The sequence below is a fragment of the Populus euphratica genome, unplaced genomic scaffold (genome assembly GCF_000495115.2).
Source record: "Populus euphratica unplaced genomic scaffold, PopEup_1.0 scaffold4.1, whole genome shotgun sequence".
Taxonomy (NCBI): domain Eukaryota; kingdom Viridiplantae; phylum Streptophyta; class Magnoliopsida; order Malpighiales; family Salicaceae; genus Populus; species Populus euphratica.
Genome location: NW_011499859.1, coordinates 2,412,508 through 2,437,687, shown reverse-complemented (window position 1 = coordinate 2,437,687; position 25,180 = coordinate 2,412,508). Strand labels below are relative to the sequence as shown.

At 35.2% G+C, this 25,180-nt stretch overlaps 3 protein-coding genes and 1 pseudogene across 5 annotated transcripts; 3 read left to right on the top strand and 1 right to left on the bottom strand.

Moving 5' to 3' along the window:
• Positions 1-3,904: 3,904 nt before the first annotated feature.
• Positions 3,905-9,098, top strand: LOC105124399 (probable copper-transporting ATPase HMA5). Its single transcript, XM_011024414.1, has 6 exons — positions 3,905-4,445; positions 5,874-7,265; positions 7,371-7,625; positions 7,710-7,832; positions 7,933-8,412; positions 8,527-9,098. The coding sequence occupies exons 1-6, from the start codon at positions 4,161-4,163 to the stop codon at positions 8,941-8,943; spliced, it is 2,952 nt and encodes a 983-aa protein (XP_011022716.1). The 5' UTR covers positions 3,905-4,160; the 3' UTR covers positions 8,944-9,098.
• A 1,378-nt stretch (positions 9,099-10,476) lies between these two features.
• On the bottom strand, positions 10,477-13,743 carry LOC105124396 (glutathione S-transferase T1). The gene is made up of 7 exons (XM_011024412.1): positions 13,563-13,743; positions 13,339-13,412; positions 13,055-13,118; positions 12,766-12,819; positions 12,084-12,163; positions 11,667-11,872; positions 10,477-10,874 (listed from the first exon to the last, which is right to left on the bottom strand). Exons 1-7 carry the CDS (start codon positions 13,625-13,627, stop codon positions 10,719-10,721), a joined length of 699 nt encoding a protein of 232 aa, XP_011022714.1. The 5' UTR covers positions 13,628-13,743; the 3' UTR covers positions 10,477-10,718.
• A 3,115-nt stretch (positions 13,744-16,858) lies between these two features.
• Positions 16,859-22,452, top strand: LOC105124395 (multiple C2 and transmembrane domain-containing protein 1-like). 3 transcript variants are annotated; one of them, XM_011024409.1, is made up of 2 exons: positions 16,859-17,240; positions 18,861-22,452. In XM_011024409.1, the coding sequence occupies exon 2, from the start codon at positions 18,920-18,922 to the stop codon at positions 21,947-21,949; it is 3,030 nt and encodes a 1,009-aa protein (XP_011022711.1). In that variant the 5' UTR covers positions 16,859-17,240; positions 18,861-18,919; the 3' UTR covers positions 21,950-22,452. The 3 variants fall into 3 exon arrangements, with proteins under 3 accessions (XP_011022711.1, XP_011022712.1, XP_011022713.1); XM_011024410.1 differs by lacking the exon at positions 16,859-17,240 and adding an exon at positions 17,393-17,524; XM_011024411.1 differs by lacking the exon at positions 16,859-17,240 and having other exon boundaries at positions 19,048-19,076; positions 19,174-22,451.
• A 464-nt stretch (positions 22,453-22,916) lies between these two features.
• Positions 22,917-24,568, top strand: LOC105124394 (xyloglucan galactosyltransferase KATAMARI1-like; annotated as a pseudogene).
• Positions 24,569-25,180: the final 612 nt, after the last annotated feature.

The window sequence follows — 25,180 nt, the reverse complement described above, 5'->3', positions numbered from 1 at the left end:
TTTCGTTTTCCTAACCACACTGATCAGCACTATGCGAAAACATTCTAGAATATTATTGCTCAGCGTTTTCCATTCTTATATCAACACGGGGAGAAAGTCCAAACTCTGAATCTTTCCTTCTTTAATATTCATTGTAAACATGAGGACAGAAAGGCTTAAAACCTTCCTTTTCCGAAATCAAGAAATAAACTATTCTTGTTAGGTATAGACATGACTCGTGAGGCAAAACCAATATCGGTACAACCACTACCAAACCATAGTGGCCTGCGTGGCTACTTTCTTATGTTGCCATTTTCTTGCAAGTAGCTAATCCCGTTTGTACTCGTTGCCTTTGTCTGGTATGCTGGATAATAATGTACGAGATAAGGTAATTTTTTTTATAAAGTTGTTTGGTGTATTTTTTAATAATATAAAAATTTATTTTTATCATGTCGAAGTTATTTTAATAGAGAATTTTTTGTCTTTTTAGAAGGAATTGTAGGATAAACTTGTCCAATCATGTACAAAGTTTATTTTAGATAATCCGAGTTAACGTAAAAAAATAAATAATTATTATTGTAATTTTAAAATTTAACTAGGAATAGACACGAAGCAAGACTTGGGTCATGGAACTGGTTGACCATTGATTCAGATCAACATAAAAATAAAAAAAAATATTATTATAATTTTAAAATCTAACTCGAGAGTTAAACTAGTGACAAACTCAAGTCATAAGTTAAGTTGAACATTGATCTAGGATAACATAAGGATAAAAATAATTATTATTATAGTCTTAAAACCCGACTCAAGACGAGGCCCAAGTCATGAGTAGGGCTGACCATTGATCCAAAGTTAACGTAAAGATAAAAATGATATGGTGTAAAACTCATTTAAAGAGTCGACTCGAGGTCATGGTCGGGTTGAACATTGACCTAGATTAATATAAGAATAAAAATAATTATTATCATAATGTTAATATCCAACTAGAGAGTTGATCCGGGACAAGACCTGAACCACGGGTTAAAATGGTTAGGTTGAGTTTACCCAAAGCACTATAAGAATAAAAATGATTATCATCATTATTTTAAAACTTAATTTGGAGGTCGACCTAGAGTAAGACTAGAGTCATTATTAATATCCAACTGGAGAGTTGATCCGGGACAAGGCCTGAACCACGGGTTAAAATGGTTAGGTCGACCTAGAGTAAGACTAGAGTCATGACTTGGGAGGGTCAATCCAATTAAAAAATAATCAAAGCAATCTCGTTTCAACTAAAAAAAATATAAACAAATCAATAAATTTTTTAATCATGTTTTATATATCTTGAGTCGACTAAGTTAAATCTCATTAGTTCTTCTTTTATTTTTTTAAACTTGAAATGATCTAGACATTGGGTTGGTCGAGTCTCGTCTAGTGTCTAGTAAACACAAAATAAAGCAAATTGTCTATTCTAATCCAAAGTATATACCAACTACATGAAAAAAATATAAAATTACTTTTTTTCTCTTTTAGTTTTTGTTTTTCCATTGGAAAACGTTTTTATTTGTTGAAAACCAAAACAAAATCTTAATACATCAAGATTATAATTATTTTTCACAAAAAAAATCAAAACTATAATTTATAAAAAAATATCTTAATATTTTATATTTATAATAATATAATGTAGACAATTGATTTTATTTTATTCATTTTCAACCAATTTGTGAATTGATCATGGATCAAGTTCGGATAATAATGTCCCCAGTTTCAACAAATTAGCCCAAGAAAATAAAATTTTCAAATATATATTTGAAAATTTATGTGTTAGGTTCTACCTGCTCGATAAATATTAGACTTCTTGCTTCGCAAGTAATTAATTTATGTGTGCTTGTGTGAGTGTGTGGGTGTGTGTGATATTGAATTAATAGAGGTAGGGTGTGTGTGTGTGTGATATTGAATTAATAGAGGTATTTACTTTATTACACCGTGAACCTGCTTTTGTCCGTTCCCCTTGTCTGTGGTGTTCTTGCCACGTAGGGGGTAAGATTTTCCGGAGTCAACCTGCAGGATTGACTTCCAGAAATGGCGTCTAATTGATAATTTGCTGATAGAAAACCAGCAAAGCAAGTGGCATCTCCTGACTTGTCTATTTTGGTCTGTTGTAATGGTGGGCTGCACGTGTGGCGATTGGCCCAATGTTCGGCAATTTTCAGCCCATTAATAATTTGGGTTTCTCAGCCTCTCAGTTTTCAACACTAAATGAAAACATTGTAGAAGTGAAAATTTAATCCTATTTATTGCAGTGATTGGTTTCTTTCTCAATAGTTGTATATTGTTTGAAGTTCTTGATGTTGAAAACTCATGAATTAAACTATTTCTAATATATATTTTTTTAATACATTTCACTATGAATCTTTTTTTTGAAAGATTTATTATCATAACATTTGTTTGATAGAATTTATTTTTTTTACACTTTATGCATGAACTTTTAATTCTATTTTTATTAATATTGTTTGGATTATAAAGTATAAAATTAATAAAACTATCAAATCCTTTACAATAATCTTCATTGTACAATCTTTTTAGTGAATCTTAATATATTTAAAAATAATTATTTATTACTTATGAAATCTATATAGAATATTGATGATAATATTTATTAATAATATAACTATCAACTCAAAATTTCACTTTAGTAATTAATAATAAATTCATAATCTAATACCCAGTTATAATTTGTACACAAATTTAATGTTGCATTAAAATATGAACTAAATAATTAATCAAATAATCTATCATTTATTCAATTCAAACTTATTCGATCTAAATTAATATCTTTCAATTATTATCAATCCCAAAAATATTTAATTTTTTTAAAATTTTCAACTTAATAATAAAATTAATATCCCAAAAATATTTATTTTTTTTAAATTTTCAACTTAACAATAAAATTAATAAAATATGAATAGTACTCATGAAATAACTCATCATTTCTTTCGGTATAATACATCTAAATTACAAAATTAAACTTAATTTAAAACTCAATTTCATCCAATAACAAAAAAATTCAATTTCTCCTGAATCTCAAACAAATTCTATCTTACAAATCTTACTTTAATATAATAAGATTCTCTAAGAAAAATTTGTGAAACATTTAAATATATAATAGTAAAGAAAAAAATCAATAAATTAACCTAAAATATAAATATGTAAATTTGCTTATTTCATTTAATGAATATTTAGAAAAAAATTGAACCAAAACAACGATGCTAATATTATTAAATGTTGAGGTAGTTAAATTTACGAGGATGAGAGCTGGATTGTGGCAAGATAGGGGGAAGGACTATTGTTTTTCATATTAAAAGAAAAAAAAAAAGATGCGAAGAGATAAGGTTGTTGTCGATTACAATATTTTTAAGTTCACTGATAGAAGTTTCAATGAGAATTGGTGATAAAATATTTTCATCAATAATTCTATTTATAAATAATGATGTATTATATTATTAATGAAATTATTAACAAAATATTTATTGATTTTTTAATTATTTTTATTTTGCCAATAATTTTTTAGTAGTTACTGACAACATTTATTACACCACTAATTACATTAATAATGTTTGATGAATACCTTATGTCATTGTTGTCGTCAGGTAATTTTATTGCTATTCCATGATTTTCTAGTAGTGATATGCCATCAAATTTTCTATCATGCTTGCATTTGATTAATATTGAAAATCGTAAAGATAAATGCATAATTTTGTACCAAATAGTTCTATGTCATGAAAGGAAACAGCAATAACAGCTCTATTACAACTTAGAAAATGGTGGACCCTCTAAATTAAATTTCCTCAAGAATCATAACAAGTATTGCTCTGGTAGGACCATTTAACCATTCACTAAATTCTTCTTTTCTTCCTTTTTAAATCAAACAAGATCATAACTCCACTCAACCTAAGATTCTCAATCATAAACCATTTAGAAGAACCTTTCTCTATGGCCACTACCTCTCGCTGAGAGCCCCCCAGCCTTCGAACTTTGTTATAAAGTAACACAAAATACAGACAATGCCGTGAAGGCAATAATGTTGTCTTACTGAGAAATTGCTCAAAGTTTCAGTATTTAGATGTTTTGTGCAGCAATATCTTAACTGCAAAACTACGAGCTCCACAAGCATAAAACACAGCCACCTTTCTAACCTTTTAATGGCTACCATGTTCTTGAAATTAACTTGTTTACGCAGGGAGAATTGTGGGGACCTGTTGGCAAGGCCACACTATCCATCGATGCCAAAGTATCCGAAAGGCGTGGCAGTGGACGTGAAGGGAACAGAGGCGAAGGCAATGTTTGCAGTCACAGGAATGACATGTTCTGCTTGCGCTGGTTCAGTTGAGAAAGCTCTCAAAAGGCTTCCTGGAATTCTTGAAGCCGTTGTTGATGTCTTGAACAATAGGGCTCAAGTCCTGTTTTACCCCAGTAGTCTTGTTAATGTAAGTATGTTCTGTGTGCTGCTTGTTTTCCAAGAAAATACTAACAAAGATTAGGCATACATGCTTGGTTATTTTCCTTAGCCTGCATAACTCATTTTCTAAAGCTGTAAAGTTATTAGCATGTTGTAGGGGGGTTAATTTGTATGTTCTGTTGCTTTGTATTGTGTCAAAAAAAAAAGTAATCCAACCTGGCTTTATTTTTGTTCTCAAGTGAGAGTTCCAATCTATCTTCATTGAAAAAGGAGCATTCTTTTTAGTGTGTGTCGGACACAATTAGTATCCTTAATGTCACGAGAGAAAAGGAAGTTCATCCTTCTATTTGTTAATTTATTTCTCATGATGGCCTCTAAGTCTTTATCACTTCAACTTTTCCTAGTTGATGAACACTGCTTAGAAGCAAAGCTATAGTCATCCAGTCGCAAACCTTTTTCTTTTTTGGAGACATGGATCGAGACTCAAAATAGATTATCATGAGACATGAAAATGACAGCAAGCATGTCAATTAACCTACAAGGCACATGCCATTACAGTGGAAAGTGGTCAAAATGCATGATATATTTTTAGCTTTTTTTTGTCTTTTCATTTCATTTCTTTTTCCAATTTCTTTTGTATAGATAGCAACATCTCATGGTTTTGTTTTTTCTTTGGTAGTGGAGTTGAAGCAGGATGAATTTGATCTAGGCAACTATCCATTCGGCACATTTGCATCTATTTCGGATATATAGGCAAATGAAAATGCACATCCCCTTCACTTTTCCCTTTACCAGATAATGGTTTGTTTTCGTGTCAGAACGGGAAACATGCCACTTTCCTTTCTCAGTCAGTGCACCAAGCAAGTGTTATCTTTTTCTTGATTGACAGATCATGAATTCATCATGATTGTGGCCTCGAAGGGCCACCTCTTGGTAGAGAAATAAAATTACAATTCATATCGTCACGAGTTTGAGTATTTTTAGGTTACTGTCAAGGTTCGTGTAAGTTGCCCGACATCCACGTTAATATTAATAAAAAAAAATTAAAATTCACAAGACTCAAATCTAAGGGGGTACTCAGGAGTTTTGGTAAAAAAGAGAGCAGAAAAAAACACCTCTTGAGATAAGGGAACTTGCATTATTTGATCATGGTTTTTCTTAACGTTCAAGGAACACCACTACCAGAGCCAGACTAAAGTGCCTTCCCAGGTTCATTCATGACAAATTTCTTGCAGCCCTCCTTAGATTTGTAGTGGTGTATTCCTTATAATTAACGTCGCTAATTCAAATGTTTGAACAGAAAAATGGTTGATGTTGCCTAAAATGTTATTGATTTATTGTTGTTTACTGACTGATTCCTCCTGGACTATAATTGAAGGCAGGATATTTCCACTGGGTTTTGAATTGAAGCTGTATGTCAAAATAATTTTCCCTGTTCTTTTCCATCATTTTTTAGGAAGAAACTATTCGTGAGACTATTGAAGATGCTGGATTTCCAGCCACATTGATTGAAGATGAGATCAATGAAAGACCCAGTCAAGTATGCAGAATTCAGATCAATGGAATTAGATGCACTTCGTGCTGCTGTACAGCTGAAATAGTTCTGCAAGCAATTCATGGTGTACAAAGAATCCAGCTAGCCTTGGAAACTGAAGAGGCTGAAGTTTACTATGATCCAAAGATCCTGAACTCCAACCACCTACTAGAAGCCATGGAAGATATAGGATTTCAAACCATGCTCGTGAGCGCTGGAGAAGACGTGAGCAAGATAGATCTTAAAGTTGATGGTTTAGGGGCAGGTCATTCAATGCAAATAATAGAAAATTCTCTTCAAACACTTCCAGGAGTTCAAGCAATCGAGATAGACTCTGAACTCGATAAAGTTTCCATCTCTTACAAACCAAGTATGACAGGTCCTAGAAAATTCATCAAGGCCATTGAATCAGCTGGGTCTGAAAATTTCAAGGGACTTGTGTATCCACAAGGAGAAGAGAAAGAAACTCACAGACAAGATGAAATCAAGCAATACCGTAGCACCTTCTTATGGAGTTTGGTTTTCACAATTCCTGTGTTTCTAATTTCCATGGTATTTATGTATATCCCCATAATTAACTGTCAGCTAGACACCAAAGTAGTCAATATGCTAAATGTAGGAGAGGTATTGAAATGGATGCTATCCACCCCAGTGCAATTCATTATAGGCCGGAGATTCTATACTGGATCTTATAAAGCATTGCGGCGTGGTTCAGCTAACATGGATGTTTTGATTGCTTTAGGAACCAATGCAGCCTACTTCTATTCAGTCTACTCAGTACTGAGAGCTGCTGGCTCTCCAGATTTTGAGTGTGCCGATTTCTTCGAGACTAGCTCAATGCTAATCTCAATTATTCTTCTTGGGAAGTACCTCGAGGTAATGGCTAAGGGAAAGACATCTGAGGCCATTGCCAAGCTTATGGACTTGGAACCTGAGACGGCAATATTATTAACCCTGGATGATTATGGGAACATTTTAAGCGAAGAAGAAATAGACAGTAGGCTGGTACAAAAAAATGATGTGATCAAAATTCTTCCGGGTGCAAAAGTTGCTTCAGATGGTCTTATCATCTGGGGAGCAAGCCATGTGAATGAGAGCATGATAACAGGAGAAGCAATACCAGTGAAGAAGGGGATGGGTGACCCCGTGATTGGGGGCACTTTAAATGAAAATGGGGTACTGCATATTAAAGCAACGAGGGTTGGATCAGACAGTGCCCTTTCACAGATTGTTCGGCTTATTGAATCAGCTCAATTGGCTAAAGCGCCGGTGCAGAAATTTGCTGACACTATATCCAAATACTTTGTGCCTCTGGTAAGTCCATAACAAGCACGAATACATTTCTTTAGTTCGTTTGTTAATTTCTTTTTTATCAACTAGCTGAATTATTCATGTGAACAACTGAACCTTTTTTTTCAGGTCATCATTCTTTCATTTTCAACTTGGCTAACCTGGTTTTTAGCTGGCGTGTTTCATGGCTATCCAAAATCATGGATACCACATTCCATGGATAGCTTTCAGCTCGCACTCCAATTTGGAATCTCTGTCATGGTCATAGCCTGCCCATGTGCTCTTGGATTGGCCACTCCGACTGCTGTTATGGTTGGTACAGGAGTTGGAGCATCTCAAGGTGTTCTAATCAAAGGGGGGCAAGCATTAGAAAGTGCACATAAGGTTAACCAGAATATTCGATTTTCCATTTACAAATTCTGGATCTTCACAGATTACTTGTCATGGAGGTGGTAAATGATCTTGTAGGTGAACCGCGTCATGTTTGACAAAACTGGAACTCTTACAATTGGAAAACCAGTGGTGGTCAAAACAACGCTGTTGAAAAGCATGGTACTTCAAGATTTTTATGAACTCATTGCAGCAACTGAGGTAAGCTTTTTTCCATGGAAAACCTACAGTTTGCCTTATGTATACTACTCTTCTTTTATGATGACTATAAGTTAGCACTGAGGTAGCATATCTTTCTCAGATGAATAGTGAGCACCCTTTGGCCAAGGCTATTGTAGAGTACGCAAAGAAGATCAGAGAAGATGAAGAAGACCCTGTTTGGCCTGAAGCAAGAGCTTTTGAGTCCATTACTGGCTATGGAGTGAAAGCAACTGTCAGAAACAAGGAAATAATAATTGGAAACAAGAGCTTAATATTGGACCAGAACATTGCTATTCCAGTTGATGGAGAACTGATGCTTGCCGAAACTGAAACAATGGCTCAAACTGGGATTTTAGTGTCAATTGACCGGGAAGTGACTGGAATTCTAGCCATATCAGATCCTTTAAAACCTAGTGCCCGTGAAGTCATTTCGATTCTCAAGTCCATGAAAGTTAGGAGCATCATGATCACAGGTGATAATTGGGGAACTGCCAATTCAATTGCGAAGGAAATTGGGATCGAAACTGTTATTGCAGAAGCAAAGCCTGAGGAGAAAGCTGAGAAAGTGAAGGAATTACAGGTACATTTGTGCACCTTGCACCCCCTATTTTCCCAGGATCTTGTTAGCTGTGAAAGTTGTTTCCAATCTCTTTGATTCACAGGCTACAGTGTTTCCAATCTCTTTGATTCACAGGCTAGAGGCTTTACAGTGGCCATGGTAGGTGATGGTGTGAATGATTCGCCAGCACTCGCAGCAGCCGATGTTGGAATGGCAATTGGTGCAGGCACAGATATTGCTATAGAAGCAGCTGACATAGTTCTGATGAAGAGCAATTTGGAGGATGTGATTACTGCTATAGACCTATCTAGGAAGACCTTTTCCCGGATTCGCCTAAACTACATATGGGCTTTGGGGTATAATCTCATTGGCATCCCAGTAGCTGCCGGGGCGCTTTTTCCTGGCACTGGGCTCCGTTTACCACCATGGGCTGCTGGAGCTGCAATGGCAGCATCTTCAGTCAGTGTGGTTCTGTGCTCCCTCTTATTGAAGAATTACAGAAGGCCCAAGAAACTGGAAAATCTAAATATTCATGGAATAAAGATCGAGTGATTAATAACACTAGTTTCGGCTCAGGTTTCTGAATAGATGTTGATCAGGAGTTGATTGAGAGCAATGTAGGCGATACGTAGAAAAGCGTTGCCAATTGACTAGTGCTCCATGAGAAATATTATATGAAGGAAATTTGCAAAAAAGATTTTAAACAAGGCTCATGAAATGTTTGAATTTTGTTCATGTTTAAGGTACTCATTTAGGATTCCACTTCAACCTGTTTTTCATGAAAGTTTGATTTTATTTTATTTTAAATTAATTTTTTAAATATTTTTGGATTGTTTTGATGTGTTGATGCAAAATCTAAATTTTAAAAAAATATTATTATTATTTTAATAAATTTCCAAGCAAAAAACACAATGAAAAACAACCATTACCACCATTCCAAAGACCTTTGAAATGATAATCACCACAGCAAGACTAGTGAAAGTCTGGAATTCTTTCACTGGTTTGCAGATGAATTCTTTCACAGGTGAAAGTCTTGGTGCCACCAATATAAGATATGTAGCAAAGTGTTTTGCCACCTCAAGAATGCCAACAAGACGATTTTTAAATATGTAGGATGCAAGGGGATTTTGCTACTGAATTTTCATAGGATGGTTGTGGGATAGCTACTAGAATTTAATTGGCCTTGCCTGAACTATAATATTTAATTAATGTTGTATTTTTTAATCTTAACTTTTAATGTCATGTTTTAAAAATGCAATATTATTTAAATATTACATTTTAAAATTATAATATCTTCAAACTGTGTTACTTCTTAAAATATATATATATATATATATATATATATATATATATATATATATATATATATATATATATATATATATATATATATATATATATATATATATATATATATATATATATATATATATATATATATATATATATATATATATATATATATATATATATATATATATATATATATATATATATATATTTGTGTTATTTCACCGAAATATTTTACTTTCTATGCTAATATCCCATTACAAGCCTTTATTTTTTGGTTCACGAGGGTAAAATGGGATAAACACTAGATTCACTGTGGACATCCACATTGTTTCTCCTGCACGGTAGAGTTTTTTTTAATTTTAATTAATTATAGTGCTTTAGGACCAGCACCGTTTAGCATTTCCCAGGTATTTTGGCCAAGAAGCCTCTCAGCTTTTGCCGATGAGAAGAACATCGTCTATGCATGGTAAAGTATGTGCTTGGATGCTTCCACCAAATCAAATTGGATGCTGTGCTTGCTTATAACCCTTGTGAAGATCCATGACGTAGATTCTGTTGCCACGAGTCTCTTACACCCTAGAAAAACTTTAATGCAATTGATAAGACTGTAAATCAAAATTGCATAAGAAATGAACGCAAAGTCTAGAATGTCAGCAAAATACGGATGCAGTCTAGGCAGTATAAGCCATTGGATTTCGATGGTGATATTAAAGTCAACTCCAATGGTTGCCAATGCTCAGCATTGTAGCTAAACCCAGAATCAAATAATGATAGGCTGACATTTTAATCACTCAAGAGCTTAAACACCCACTGACAATTTTTTTATCCAAAAGAGTTCCACAACGACGGTTCTGGTGTCTATAATAATACATAATCCCTTTTAAGCCCGAAATTGTCATTACAAAACATCACAAAATATCAAAAGTACTTAAATTAATACGTTGTGGACTGTGGTCCCCTCATTATTTGATCCAGTCTTGCTGCACAAAATCCTTGGCTCAAAGTTATGCATGATGAACCAAGAAATATTTACTCTATTTACGTTGCATCTGTAATTTAACTTTGGCTGCAAAGAGGGTTTGATGCACTTCATCAAAGTGTGGTTTTGTTGCATTTTTGGTATCCTCAATCCACTGCTGAATCTTCTTGTGTGGACCAAGTATGCGATTGCGATCCGTTTCATCTGCAAACTGAAGACCCAAAAAAGTTTTACTTTCAGATAACAAATGCCTTTAGTTTAGCAACTTCATTTCCTCGGTATCAAAAGGGAATAGAATGTTCAAGGCAAGTTTAAAGCAACAAAGATTCCTAGCTCACCAAGTGTAAGTCTGTGTGGGTGTGGGTGTACGGGTGTATGTTTTTGAAAGAAAAAGGAAAGGAAGAAATCCCCCCCCCTCCCCTAATGAATTAGTGGATACAAGATGAACTACCATAAATCCTAAAACAATGAAAAAAGCAGCTTGGTCTAGGTTTCAGCTCTTTTTGAAGAAACATGTGAACTTGAGGTGTGAGGCCTCCTACACATCAACAAAGCAGGGAAGTTCACTCAAAACATCAGCTTACTGCTATTGATCTAAACAGTCACAGAAAATCAATGTAAAAGCAAGCAGCTGGGACAAAGATTCCTCTTTCTGCATCAATAAACATAAGGTGGTGCTCTAATGAAGAGAGCTGGATTTCAAAATACTGCCAAGAAGACACCAAACACATTGCTACATATCCATATCTTATCTCTCTCCATAATGTTTTGTTGTGGTTGTGATTGTGATTGTGGGAATGGAAGAGCCCTTGGGTGGTGTTGTAAAAGGGAGGAATGAGGAAGTGGGGATTTTTCCTTGCATTCAAATTAAGTAAATCCTCACTCCCAAAAAAATTATATCCTATCAAATTTTTAGCTAAATCCCACTATCCATTGAATTTTCTCCCATAATAGCGGCAACACTAGTTGTATTATATAGAAATTAATGTTCATATCTACATACCTCTAGTTGCATTATCTCACAGACGAGGCATAGATCAGCTATGGATGGTTGGCTACTGCCTAGCAAGAACTGGCCGCTCTCTTTAAGCCACAGAGCCTCTATCTTTGACAGGGATGAGGACAAAACTTTCTCGGCTTCGGCAGCTGCTTGCGGATTCAGAGGTCGACCAAAAAAAGGTGCTAGTAAAGCATTCTGAATAAATTCAGCTGAAGAAGCATCAAGTTGAAAAACATTGGTTTCATCAGAACAAAGTACACGTGGGAAAGGAAAATAAGCAAAACCTTCAAAATGGAAGTTGCAAGGACAATACAATCCAAAATGTCTATTTCAGCATTTAACAAGTCAGAACAAGATGACATAGACAATATGAGATAGCAAATCCAACAAATGTTTCAGATTAGATTTACAATGACGTACTTGAGCCACGACGTAAGTTGGAGTGATGCCAATCCAAAATTGAGTGAATTTCAGCTCTCCTGTAAAGATCAGCTGGATACCTAACAGTTGAGCAAACCCTCTTAAGAACTAGTCACAGCATACAATCTTATAAAAAATTCAATTAATCTTCAAGTACACTAAGAATCCTGCATCTAAAGAACTAGTCACAGCATACAATCTTGTAATAATATAAAAAATTCAATTAATCTTCAAGTACACTAAGAATCCTGCTTCTGAAAGCACTTGGAAACCAAACACACAGTGTCACCGGCATTATACAAAAACTAACATGCTTTTTTTAGTGTGATTATAACAAATATCCAATTCATCAGCAGTAGATAGGTTTTAGAACATAGAAATATGACTCACGTTTTCCATTTTTACATTTATATCCTAAAGTGAAGTGATAATGTACAAAAGCTGCCTTCCTTAAACAAAAGATAACAGATTAAGAATGTGGCCCAGAACTCTCAAGTGCCAAGAGAGTTCCAGGTTCGTTGGACACAGTTTTAGGTATTGAGAACATAAATGCTTACATAAACTCTATGTCATTTTCAATAACCATTTCATTCACTTTCCAAATATGTATTTCATTTTAAGCCATTCATGTCACATACAAATACACAAAAATTCTTCACAATGGATATACAGTTGTACTAACCAGTGATCAGCAACTCCAGGAAATGCAGAAGCAAGAAAGATTAGGATCGTGTGACTGCAAAGACCAATGAACAATTTAAAAACTAAATTGATGAGTAAAAATTTCATGGGTCGAAAGGGAGTACAAGTTCTCACACAGTAGTAACAATTTATGCAAGGTGGACATATATAACCTATATCATAGAGCGAAGTTGCTCGCAGCAAGCTCGAGTCTTAGATTTCCAGGAACCAATACATTAGAGATCAATCACAAGAACGAGCAAGCAACTGACAGTTTGTGCTTAGATTACCTCTCAAAAAGCTTGAACTTTCCATCAACTACAATAGCTGGCACCTTTCCCATAGGATTTATTTCTGAAATTACAATCAAGATTTAGATAGTGTCACAACTTCATGCTAGAGATCAGTCATTAGCACAATTTTAAGCAACCAAAACACTTGATCAACATAATTTCCATCAGGGGTGGTCTCAATTTGCAAATAGAAAACAAAAGCCTCAATTTTTAGACAAAAGGACACCACATCAACACATATATAAGCATATGGAGAGAAGAAATACTTGATCGAGGAGTACCTTTGAATTCAGGAGTTAGATGCTGACCCTTTAATAACTCAATTCCAACCTCTTCAAAGTCTATCTTGTTTGCCCTATACAAAAAAACATGTGAAACTCAGATCAAATAAATTGAATGAATTTAAAAGGAACCCAAGTTCAAAACATTTTCAGTACGATTACATCAAAGAAGAAACCATCACAGAGGGAATTCAAAAGGGTCTTTTAAAAAAGTAAAAAATTACTTGCAGAAGATGACAATTGCCCTTGATGGCTGTGACAGACGATCTACATATACTTTCAGCTCCATTTTCTTCAATCACTCTTGAGACTTGGTACTGATTTTTCTTCGTTTTTTTTTTTTTTCTGAGCAGTGCGACTGATGATTTTCTTCAATCCCTTTCTTTTATTAGGCTTTGAAACCTTCCCCTAGATGTACATTAGTCAAAGGAGTGTTTTTTCCTCGAAGATAGGCACTAAAATTAAAGTTTTTTTTTAAAAAAAAAACCCAACCTTTATAACATGGAGGCTTCCCGGTGTCCGGATGTGTATTGAATGATTCACTGCAATATTATAGTTACTATTTTACCTTTTCAAAGAAAAATTAATTATCTTATCTAAATTACATTTAAAAACAAAATTTATTTTACTAAAACCTAAGAAAACTTTAATTATCCTGGCTAATAATTTTTTATTTGTTATTATTGATTATTTTTCATAATATTATTAAATTAATCAAACTTACTAAATTTAATTAAATCAAATAAATAATCTGATTATTAATATTTTTCTTAATTATTTTATTAACATCATCATCGATTAAATATTTTTTTATATTAGAAAAGCTTAAAACACATAGTTGATAAAACAAAATACCTAATGTAACATAATTTATAGAGACACGAAATTCATAAATGCATGACATGCTAGCAAGCCTTATATGTTTATTTTTCTTTCTTTCTTTCTTCTTCTTTTTCTCCCTTCTATCTCCTCCCTTTCCCTTTTGTGCCATCTCATCTCATATCTTCTTCTAGCCATTGGATTGTTTTTGTTTCTTTTATAGGCACCGCATCTTCATAAAACATGCATGTTAACTTTGGTACATTTAAATGCTTAGAGAGGAATTATTTTGTATGGTAATGCACAGATATATAGAAGAGCAAATTGAATTGGGCACATCATGAAGGTCGCATTTATATGTTAAGGTGGGCTGCACGGGTAAGATCTTGTTCTTGAATTTTTCATCTTTGATCAATGTTATTTTCAATTGTAGTATTTTGATCTCACAACTTTATTTCATTTAAATCTTTTAATATAAAAATGAGAGAGAATGAAAGAGAAAAGGCCACCAAAAAGGAAAAGGAAATAGAAAGAATTCAGCTTTATATAGCTCCAAAAAAAAAAAGTCAATTTTTGCACCAAAAGATTTGTCTTGAATAATCAAGTTTGATGGAGATAAATTTATTTTTTAATAATATTAAAAAAAAAAGAAGTAGATTTTGAGATTGTAAGAGCACTCATCTCAGTTCCATATTCAACAATTTATTTATTATAAAATTTTATTTCCTCTCTGATGCAATTATCTCATCATCTACTAAAATATTTAAATGAATAGAGAAATCAAAAAAAGCAAGCATATACTTAGAAAATATTTTAAAAGACTAAGAGAAACTCATGAACAATGAGCCTATACTTTAAAAATCTTATAAGAGGCTGAAAAACTAAGGAAAAGAAGCTCATACTTATAAGATTTTCTAAGTAGTTGGAAAGTCTCATTGAAGAGTCATGTAAGTCTAAGACTACAATGAAGAGGCATAATATTCTAGATTAATCCATGAAGATTTCTTGACACTCAGAAGCCTCACTGAAGAGTCATGCAAGTCCAAGACTGCAATAAAAGGATAAGAGATTAGAGATCAATCCCTTGAGATTGCATTGGAGATGCGAAAAATCCAAGATCAATACTTGAAGATTTCATGAAGTTTGAAAACCCCACAAAGATTTACAAATAGAAAATACTTGTCAAAGATATAATTATTTTATTTTAAACATGAACTTATTTTTTATTGAGGATAATGCATCCTAATATAATATGTTAGACTTTAAGGAGCTTAGGGAGTTCGGCGTGAACGACAAGATTGATAACTGAGTTCCAATCTATGGTAGCTAGGGGGACCGCATCTAAAGTATTAGCTACGAGCATGGGTATCGCAATGGCACGAGCAATCTATAGAAGGACTTGGCGAGTGTAAATTTAAATACTCTCTTAGAAATCATTCTAGCTAAGCTCTTTTAGGTAATGCAATTGCTTATGGGCGCTAGGAGCGGCCAGTAATGATGGTGATGGGGTCAAGTGTGTTACCACAAATGCCAAAACTAGCTGGAATGGTAAAGTTTGATTTTTCTCCTAGGTTGCTAGCGTAGCTTGGGTAAAAACATGCACTTGATTGATAAGTTTTTGAACATTTAATTAAGCAAAAGTGCTCATGATGATGATAACAAACAAATTCATCGATCTAGCTTAGATATGTCATGGTTATGTGCCATAGAATGATATGAAAATGTTAAAAATAAAGTTTATGAAAAAAATTGATATTTTTTTTAATCAATTTTCTTATAAATAATGTCAATGATGATGTTCTTATAAATTCAAGTAATTTAGAGACAAGATTTATATGTTAGAAAATCAGTTAATTTTTCAGTTTTAACAATCTAATTCATGCTCTTAAAATATATATGTTCAATAAATAGTTTGGACCTATGTTATTTTAAAGAAAATTTTTGAGCATTGAAGGGATTTTTAAAACTGTTAAATTTAAGTTCATCAATGTACAAAGCCAAAAAATAAAAAAAATACATTTCCATAAAGAAGGAAAAAGGTACCTTAACATTTAGGAACCTCATATTAACCCATTGTTATCAGTTAAATCTCACATCTTCTATTTTTCTTTTTATTTTTTTGAAAAGAAATCTCATATTTTTTATTTCATTAATTTTCTCTCCAAATATAATAAATATTAGACAACATCTTCCATCCATCCTTAACACTTAAAAGAATTAGTACAATTTTCACGTGATTTACATGAGTTTATTAAGTGGTTTCAACTGAAAAGCCAAGATATACCTCAATTTTTCTTAAAAGACAATGTTAGCGGAAAACTTAATACGAGTTCATGTTAAAACTTGTCTTTTAGGGTAGACGGATACTTCTTTTATGTCTTAAATGGAGGCACCTAGTGATCATTTTTAAATCATAATTAACGTATTTTTTAATAATAAATTTTTTATTTTTTTTTAAATTTATTATTATCATCAAAATAATAAAAAAATTAAAAAATTAATTTAAAACAGAAAAAACTTAAAAATTTTCAAAAAAAAAAATTAACCTTAAAAATAAACAATTTCTGCTACGTTAGATTAATTCAAAACGTTCAGCAATGAGGCTATAATATCAACTTTAACGTAGGATTTAATTGATCATAAAACAGCGTTAGTAGCAAAGAAGTGCCGTTTCGGAAAGAGAGGTAATGGTACGATCACAGCTCTCTATTTACAACATGATAGACCCTCTCTTCCAGCCGTTCGATTAAGTCAAATAACCCCACGCCCTTAAAATACCTCTTGATCAGTGGCTGACGCCGACAGAACCCATAAACCTACAAGGAATCCATCACGTGGTAGCACTACCCTTCCCCGTCAGACACTTGGCATTTTATCCATGGCGCACACAACCAAATTCAAATCAGTTACTTACGGCAGTAACTGGATCACCAACAAGAAAAAAACACAAGCTCATGACACGCAAAAATGAAATGCGCAGCAGCTGATTATCTCTCTGCTTATAACAGTAAAACTGGAAAAAAAAAAAAAAGAGAGAGAGAAGAAGCTGGCTTTTCCCGCACCTTATTGCTGCTGCTGCACCAGTAAGTAGAGAGACATTTGTAGAATCAATTACAGAGAAATTAGATATGTTCTCTCTCTCTAAAGCTGCATTAGTTTGGTTCTCTCCCCTCGTTTCTCGCGCCCAGCCATGACACATGCATCTCTCTCTTTCTCTGTCTCTTTATTTCATGGAGGGCCGACTTAAATGCAGCTGCAGGCACCTTCATGATTGCTTGAAAATGTTTGCCAGCTGAAGTTTTCTTTCCTTTTCTTTTTCTTTTTTTTAGTTTTTGTTCTCGTATTGACGAAACCAATTATAAAGAAGGTGAAGCTTTTTCTTTCTCTGTTTCTTTTCTCCACTCCTTGATTGTTTTTTTATTGGAAAAAATGAGCTCAAAGAAGCAATCTTTGGCTTTTTATTTTTTCTAATACCATATTGAATCGTGAAATGTGAATGATGTTCGCTATAATCACTTTTCTGCACTTCTTTTTCTAGTTTCGATGAATGAACCAATGCGTGAACATGCATGTTCTTCTTTGATTTCGTGCCTTTTGCTCTTTGATGCATCCATTCCTGTTTGGTTGCCGAGAAAATTGAGTAAAATAGAATGTTATTCATTGAAGCAGCCAGTTCAGTTTGATCTGATTTCCATAATAATTTGAAACTCTTAAGAAATGCATGATTTTGAATTTTTTATTTTATTTTATGTCTTTTTGTTAGCTAGCTGGGGCCCAAAAGTATGGAAAACCCTCATGGCTTCTCTTTTTTTATTGTTTTCTCAAGCCTTTATAATAAATATATTATTATATTATTATTAAATGGAAATATTCATTTGGGATGAAAAAGGTCATGTGTCTTTAGGCGTGATTTTTGGATCTTTAATATAAAAGAGTGGACTGACTGATCATATGATAAATAGTTAGCTAGGTACTTGGTTTGCTCTTCTTCTTCTATTCTTTTTTTATTTGAATGTGTTTAGTTCTTTTCAGTAGGGAGTCTATCACATGCATCAATTTAATTAAGCATTTGACTTTTAGAATTCCTTTGATTTCTTCTTAAGGTCTCAATTTCAGCAAATTTAAGTCAACTACTAGCACTTTCCTAAAGGAATCTCTTGAGGGGTTATTAAAGAAAAGGAGTCGTCATTTGCTTAAAATATAAAAGTACTCTAGTGGTGTTTGCTCCATCCACTTAATTTTCCAGATTCATAGGAATTTAGTGCTATTTTCAGGTAAATAATATGTTAATTTTCGAATGGTTAGATGTAATGATGGAATTAATGAAGCATGTTAAACAAATTGGATGAAAATGTTTTAGAGCCTTCATGATTGAATTGTCCTGGATGGACACGAGCCAAGGTAAATGCTAAGTCTACGAGTGTTGGTTACTGGGATTTTTTTGAATGACTGGAGATGGTGTCCTCTCTGCTTGATACATATCAGCTCTGCTGTGAATTGAGCCGCTGGGAAGGTCTAGCCATCGTTGTAGCAATATTTAACTAGTCATTAGTTGGCATGTAAATTATTTTGACACAGCTAGCCCCTTATGTTCATTTAATGTTTTCTTTCCTCATTGCATTACTTCCAAAGTACATTTCTTTGATATTTGCAACACTGATGTTTTTTACAAACAATAATCGTATTTGTTTTCTGCATTGCAGTCTTCTTCCATCTTTCTAGTCCACATTTTTAACTAAACGAGCCTAGCTGCATCTACTTCATGATGAGCAACCTTAAGCTAGTGGTAGAAGTGGTTAGTGCGCACAATCTTTTGCCCAAAGATGAGCACGGTTCATCCAGTGCCTTTGTAGAGCTCTGCTTTGACGGCCAGAGGTTCCGCACAACCATCAAAGAAAAGGATCCCAATCCTGTGTGGAGTGAGCGTTTCTACTTCAACATCCCTGACCCTTCCAACCTACACTATCTTACTCTTGATGCCAATGTTTACAATAACATCAGAGCTACCAACTCCAGGTACTTCCTTGGTAAGGTTTGCCTCACTGGGAATTCATTTGTACCCTACTCGGATGCTGTTGTGTTGCACTACCCTCTGGAAAAGCGTGGAATTTTCTCGCGTGTAAGAGGAGAGCTTGGCCTGAAAGTTTATATCACTGATGATGCATCCATCAAATCCTCTACCCCACTTCCTGCAGTTGAATCTTTGCCAACAAAGGATCCAGGCTTAACACATGCCGTGGCTCCAATGGTAGACCCTATGACAAATACTGTATCTCATAAAAGAGTTGAGAGACACACCTTTCATCATCTTCCTAACCCAAATCACCAGCAACAACAGCATCAGAATCATTCTTCTGCTCCTTCAATCACCCATCATGTACCAAAGTATGTGGCTGATGAGATGAAAGCTGCAGAAACACAGCCTCCAAAGTTAGTTCGAATGCACTCCGCATCATCATCGCAACCTGTTGACCATGCCCTTAAAGAGACAAGTCCCTTTCTTGGAGGGGGAAGAGTTGTTGGGGGTCGTGTTATTCGAGGAGACAAGACTGCAAGCACTTATGATCTTGTTGAACGGATGTACTTCCTGTATGTAAGGGTTGTTAAGGCTCGTGATCTTCCTGCCATAGATGTTACAGGCAGTCTTGATCCGTTTGTTGAGGTGAGAGTTGGAAACTACAGAGGAATTACAAAGCACTTTGAGAAAAAGCAAAATCCAGAGTGGAATCAGGTGTTTGCTTTTTCAAGGGAACGGATGCAAGCTTCTGTTTTAGAAGTTGTTATTAAGGACAAGGATCTTGTTAAAGATGACTTTGTAGGCGTCATAAAGTTTGATATCAACGAGGTTCCATTGCGAGTCCCACCAGATAGTCCTCTAGCTCCACAGTGGTATCGGCTTGAGGACAAGAAAGGAGAGAAGATAAAGGGCGAGCTAATGCTTGCGGTGTGGATTGGAACCCAAGCAGATGAGACCTTTCCTGATGCATGGCATTCCGATGCAGCTACTCCAGTAGATAATACACCGGCTACCTCCACTGTAATGCGTTCAAAGGTCTATCATGCACCAAGGTTGTGGTATGTACGTGTTAATGTTGTCGAGGCACAAGGCTTGGTCCCATCAGAGAAGACACGTTTCCCTGAAGTGTATGCTAAGGTACAGATGGGAAACCAAGTTTTGAAAACGAAGACATGTCAGGCTCGAACTTTTAGTGCGTTATGGAATGAGGATCTTTTATTCGTTGCTGCTGAACCCTTCGAGGACCATCTAGTTCTTTCAGTTGAGGATCGTGTCGGTCCTGGAAAAGATGAGATAATCGGGAGGGTCATCATCCCATTGAGCTCTTTGGAGAAGCGTGCTGATGATCGGATAATTCATTCTCGCTGGTTTAACCTGGAAAAGCCAGTTGCTGTAGATGTAGATCAGTTGAAGAAAGACAAGTTCTCTAGCCGTATTCATCTTCGAGCCTGCTTAGATGGAGGATACCATGTTTTTGATGAGTCAACTCATTACAGCAGTGATCTTTGTCCAACGGCAAAACAGTTTTGGAGGCCTCCGATTGGGATGCTGCAACTCGGCATCTTAAATGCCGTGGGACTCCATCCTATGAAAACACGAGATGGGAGGGGTACAGCAGATACGTACTGTGTTGCAAAGTACGGTCACAAATGGGTCCGGACACGCACCCTTATTGACAACCTGTCTCCAAAATACAATGAGCAGTACACATGGGAAGTTTTTGATGCAGCTACAGTTCTTACAGTTGGTGTATTTGACAACAGCCAGCTTGGGGAAAAAGGTTCAAATGGAAAGGACCTAAAGATTGGGAAGGTTCGAATTCGCATCTCTACGCTTGAAACTGGGCGTGTTTATACACACTCTTATCCCTTGCTGGTTCTTCATCCTACTGGGGTTAAGAAGATGGGGGAATTGCACTTGGCGATTAGATTTACATGCATATCTTTTGCAAACATGCTTTGTCAGTACTCGCGACCACTTCTACCCAAAATGCACTATATCAGGCCATTCAATGTGATGCAGCTAGATATGCTCCGCCACCAAGCTGTCAACATAGTGGCATTACGATTAGGTCGGGCAGAACCTCCTCTTAGGAAAGAAGTGGTGGAGTACATGTCAGATGTGGACTCACACCTCTGGAGCATGCGTCGAAGCAAGGCAAATTTTCTTCGCTTGATGACTGTTTTCTCAGGATTATTTACAGCTGGAAAGTGGTTCGGGGATATTTGCATGTGGAAGAATCCTATCACTACCGTGCTTGTTCATGTGCTGTATCTTATGCTTGCTTGCTTCCCAGAACTTATTCTGCCCACAGTTTTTCTTTACATGTTTCTGATAGGCATTTGGAATTACCGATATCGACCAAGGTACCCTCCCCACATGAACACAAAGATTTCACAGGCTGAGGCCGTGCATCCTGATGAGCTAGATGAGGAATTTGATACATTCCCAACAAGCAGGAGCCCTGAGCTGGTTGGAATGAGGTATGATAGGTTACGAAGTGTTGCTGGAAGGATTCAAACTGTCATAGGCGATATAGCAACCCAAGGGGAGCGATTCCAGGCACTGTTAAGCTGGCGTGATCCACGGGCCACTGCCATCTTCGTTATATTCTGCCTTGTAGCTGCACTGGTTTTATTTGTTACACCATTTCAGGTCATAGCAGCTTTGGCAGGCTTCTACATGATGAGGCATCCAAGATTTCGCTACAGGACACCATCTGTGCCCATTAACTTCTTTCGCAGGCTTCCTGTTCGGACAGATAGTATGCTGTAAATTGGAATTGGATGCTCGCGCTTGCTTTGCAGTACTTGTTTACAATGGATTGGCTATGAAAGTTGTAATCGCTAAAATAGTTTGCAAATAATCTGTATTTGGCTGTGTGGCCACAGAAAAGTAAAATAAGGAGCTGTTAAATATAATTTGATTAGCAAAAACTTTGTCCATGTTCTATAGTTTACTTGTTTGTCAATGTTCTGATGTTCTTTTCTTCCAGAACAACTCTAGGTTTTCAATTTGATCCGAGATTGTCTGATCTGACGCACCATACTCGTATGAAAATGTTTACAGAAGTCGGGGATTAATTATGAATCCAGTCTTTCCCTCGGTTTTCTCTATTAAGCTTCAAATACATTGCCTTCCCACCTTTTGTTTTGGGTGGTTAGCATTTGCTGCCCACTTGATGTCTTCCAGTTTGCTTCAACAAATGCCATACAAACTTCGTCTGATATTCCACCGAACTACCACGTCTGATTTATAAGTGCATCCCAGAAGCAGGTTGCCAATGCTGGAAGCAATTTGGTGACACAAGCCATTTTCAAAAGATTAATTTGTAGAAGACAACTCCTGATTTTAACGTCATTTGCTCATTCCTAATCCAAATGTTAAAAGATTATCGGTTTGTCCGGGGAAGAATAGAGGCGTTGGAAAGGGAGAAGAGGGGAAGGGAATCTTACGAGGCAAATTTTTTTAGAAATTGTGTGGTGATCTTTCATGGGTGACGGTCTGTTCATAAGAAAACACATCCAGGACAAGGACAAGCATTTCTTTCTTTTTCTTTGTTTGTTAGATAATTATACTCGTTCATTTTAAAATAAATTCAAGAACTCTTCGATAGCGTGCAAATAGCACCTTTGAGGTTGGTCGGGCTTGCTCATAAATGTTCTTTTTTCGTGGGGACTATTTTTTACCAAAAAATTGATATTTATATTATTATTTTTTTCCTCAAGGGTACCTCCCCAAGTAAATAGTTTCAGGCAATGATTAATGCAGAATCCATTTACCAGGCAGCTATCATGCCCTAGGAAATGACATAATTATGGAATCGGAAAAAACAGAGAGACCAGGCAGGGTTGACAGAAGTATACACATCAGGATTTAGGTCAACCGTGGAATCTGATAAATCTTGTGTGATTGATTTCATCTGTTAAATTATATATATAGTAGTGGAGAAATTATGGGTGTTAATGTACAACAACGTGCATACAAATTAGGCACTTAACCTGTACTTTTTTCTTTTGATTATCGTGTACCTATGGTCCTCCTCCACTACCATCATCTCTGGCAAGATTATTCACCTGCGTTTACTCGCGGAAGCTCATCAATCTTTTCTCAACAAGGCCTTGATAGGTCAATGTGTGGAGATATAATGCCATGGACAGATTTTTTCAAGTATTTCAATAACGAGGCCTTGGGTGAGCCAATAGCAAATCTTGGAAATGGCTGTTATCACGCTCATCAGTGCTCATTGGAGACAATATTTCATTCAAGAATACAGAGGCATCCATGTAGGGTGTGCGATGAAAATGAAGCAATGCTCTTTTACGTTCAATACTTTGGTGGTCTAGACTTCCTGAGGTGGCATTTCAAGAATGTCTCTGATGATGTTAAAGACACTTTGGCATTGGACCTAATGAAGTGGCTCGAGTGCAGAAAACCTTGGGTTCAAAATTCTGGCATAGATCATGTGTTTGTGATAGGAAAAATTTCATGTGGGATTTCAGGAGAAGGAATTATACTTCATGAGGTACTAGGTTTCTAGAGCTTGGGCAAATGAAGAACCCAGTAAAGCTCATGATCGAACGACAGCCATGTGAAGTCATCGACATTGGAATTCCACATCCTACCTTCTTTCACCCTCATTCAGATCATGATATTGTTGCCTGGCAGCAAAAGATTATTGGAACAACTCGAAAGAGCCTAGTCAGTTTTGCTGGAGCAACGCGTCCTGATCTACCCCATTGCATAAGGTCAATATTGATTAATCAGAGCACTTCCACAATCAGTGATAACTGCCAATTTTTGGGTTGTAAATCAGGTGGATGTGATCAGCCTGAATCAGTTACAAAGCTGTTTTTGGAGTCTGAATTCTGCTTACAGCCTCCTGGTGACAGTCCAGCAAGAAAATCTGTATTTGATTCACTTATTTCAGGATGCATACCAGTATTTTTTTATCCTTTTACAGCTTATTACCAATATCCATGGCAATTACCTGAGGATCATGGTAAAGACTCAGAGTTCATAGACCAAGAAGAAGTGAGGCAAATGAAGGTGAATGCGGTGGAGAGGCTGAGCAGTATTTCTGCAAGGGAAAGAGAGGATATGAAGAGGTACGTAGTGCATGAAGTACTGCCTGAGTTGGTGTATGGTGATTCGAGTTCTCGGTTTGAGAAGTTTGAGGATGCAATTTCCATAACAGTGAACTCCTGCTCGAGAGGGTTAGCAGAATGCGATGAATTTTATATTATCACATCACATAAAATTGGCAAACACCAATGGAATATTCCATATGTGTTTAGGTAAAACTTACATCGGCAAATACAGTTCTGATGGAATTTTTGACGGAAACATGTCATCAGGGATTTAAGTTTCGTTGTCGGTTCTGTCGGCCACTGGATTTTTTTACGGGATCACAGACAGAATATTTTTTAAGGTGTTGTTTAGTTATTATGATTATAACAACTAAATAATTATATTAAAATTAACTTTAAACTCACAACAACAACAACAAATTTCCATTAAAATTAAAATGATTTTCATATAAAAAAATATTAAAATTCATTCCATGCACATAATAATAATTATATTAAAATGAGTTTCATATACAATGAATTTCACACACAAATATTCCAAACAATAGATTAAAATTTCTATAAAGGTTGTGGGGGAGGAAAATATCCTGAATCTAACCTAGAAGATCCAAGAGGACGAGAAAAATATAAGGTCAAATATGCACATATATCTTGTTTGATTTTTACTCTTATTTCATTATTTATTTGTGCCATCATCTCAGCAGTTGTTTCTAAATCCAATCTATTAGTTAGCAGAATGTAAGCTTAGAGTCATTTAGACAATAATTTAAGATCTTTATTTTAAAAAAATTAGAAATAAATAAAATATATTTTTCAAATATATTTTATAAAATAAAAATTATCTTCATTCAAACACTAAATGAAAATTATTTAAGACCCAACTTATTATATATAATAATAGAAATAATAATAATAA

What these genes read in the sequence shown, in the direction of transcription:
- LOC105124395 (XM_011024409.1), top strand. Translation starts at nt 18,920, where the DNA reads ATGATGAGCAACCTTAAGCTAGTGGTAGAAGTGGTTAGTGCGCACAAT.
- LOC105124396 (XM_011024412.1), bottom strand. Translation starts at nt 13,627, where the DNA reads ATGGAGCTGAAAGTATATGTAGATCGTCTGTCACAGCCATCAAGGGCA. An exon ending in GCAATTGTCATCTTCTGCAA is followed by an intron (nt 13,413 to 13,562) that starts GTAATTTTTTAC and finishes TTTTTTGTATAG; the next exon opens with GGCAAACAAGATAGACTTTG. An exon ending in AAGTTCAAGCTTTTTGAGAG is followed by an intron (nt 12,820 to 13,054) that starts GTAATCTAAGCA and finishes TGGTCTTTGCAG; the next exon opens with TCACACGATCCTAATCTTTC.
- LOC105124399 (XM_011024414.1), top strand. Translation starts at nt 4,161, where the DNA reads ATGGCTACCATGTTCTTGAAATTAACTTGTTTACGCAGGGAGAATTGT. An exon ending in CCAAATACTTTGTGCCTCTG is followed by an intron (nt 7,266 to 7,370) that starts GTAAGTCCATAA and finishes CTTTTTTTTCAG; the next exon opens with GTCATCATTCTTTCATTTTC. An exon ending in AGAAAGTGAAGGAATTACAG is followed by an intron (nt 8,413 to 8,526) that starts GTACATTTGTGC and finishes TTTGATTCACAG; the next exon opens with GCTAGAGGCTTTACAGTGGC.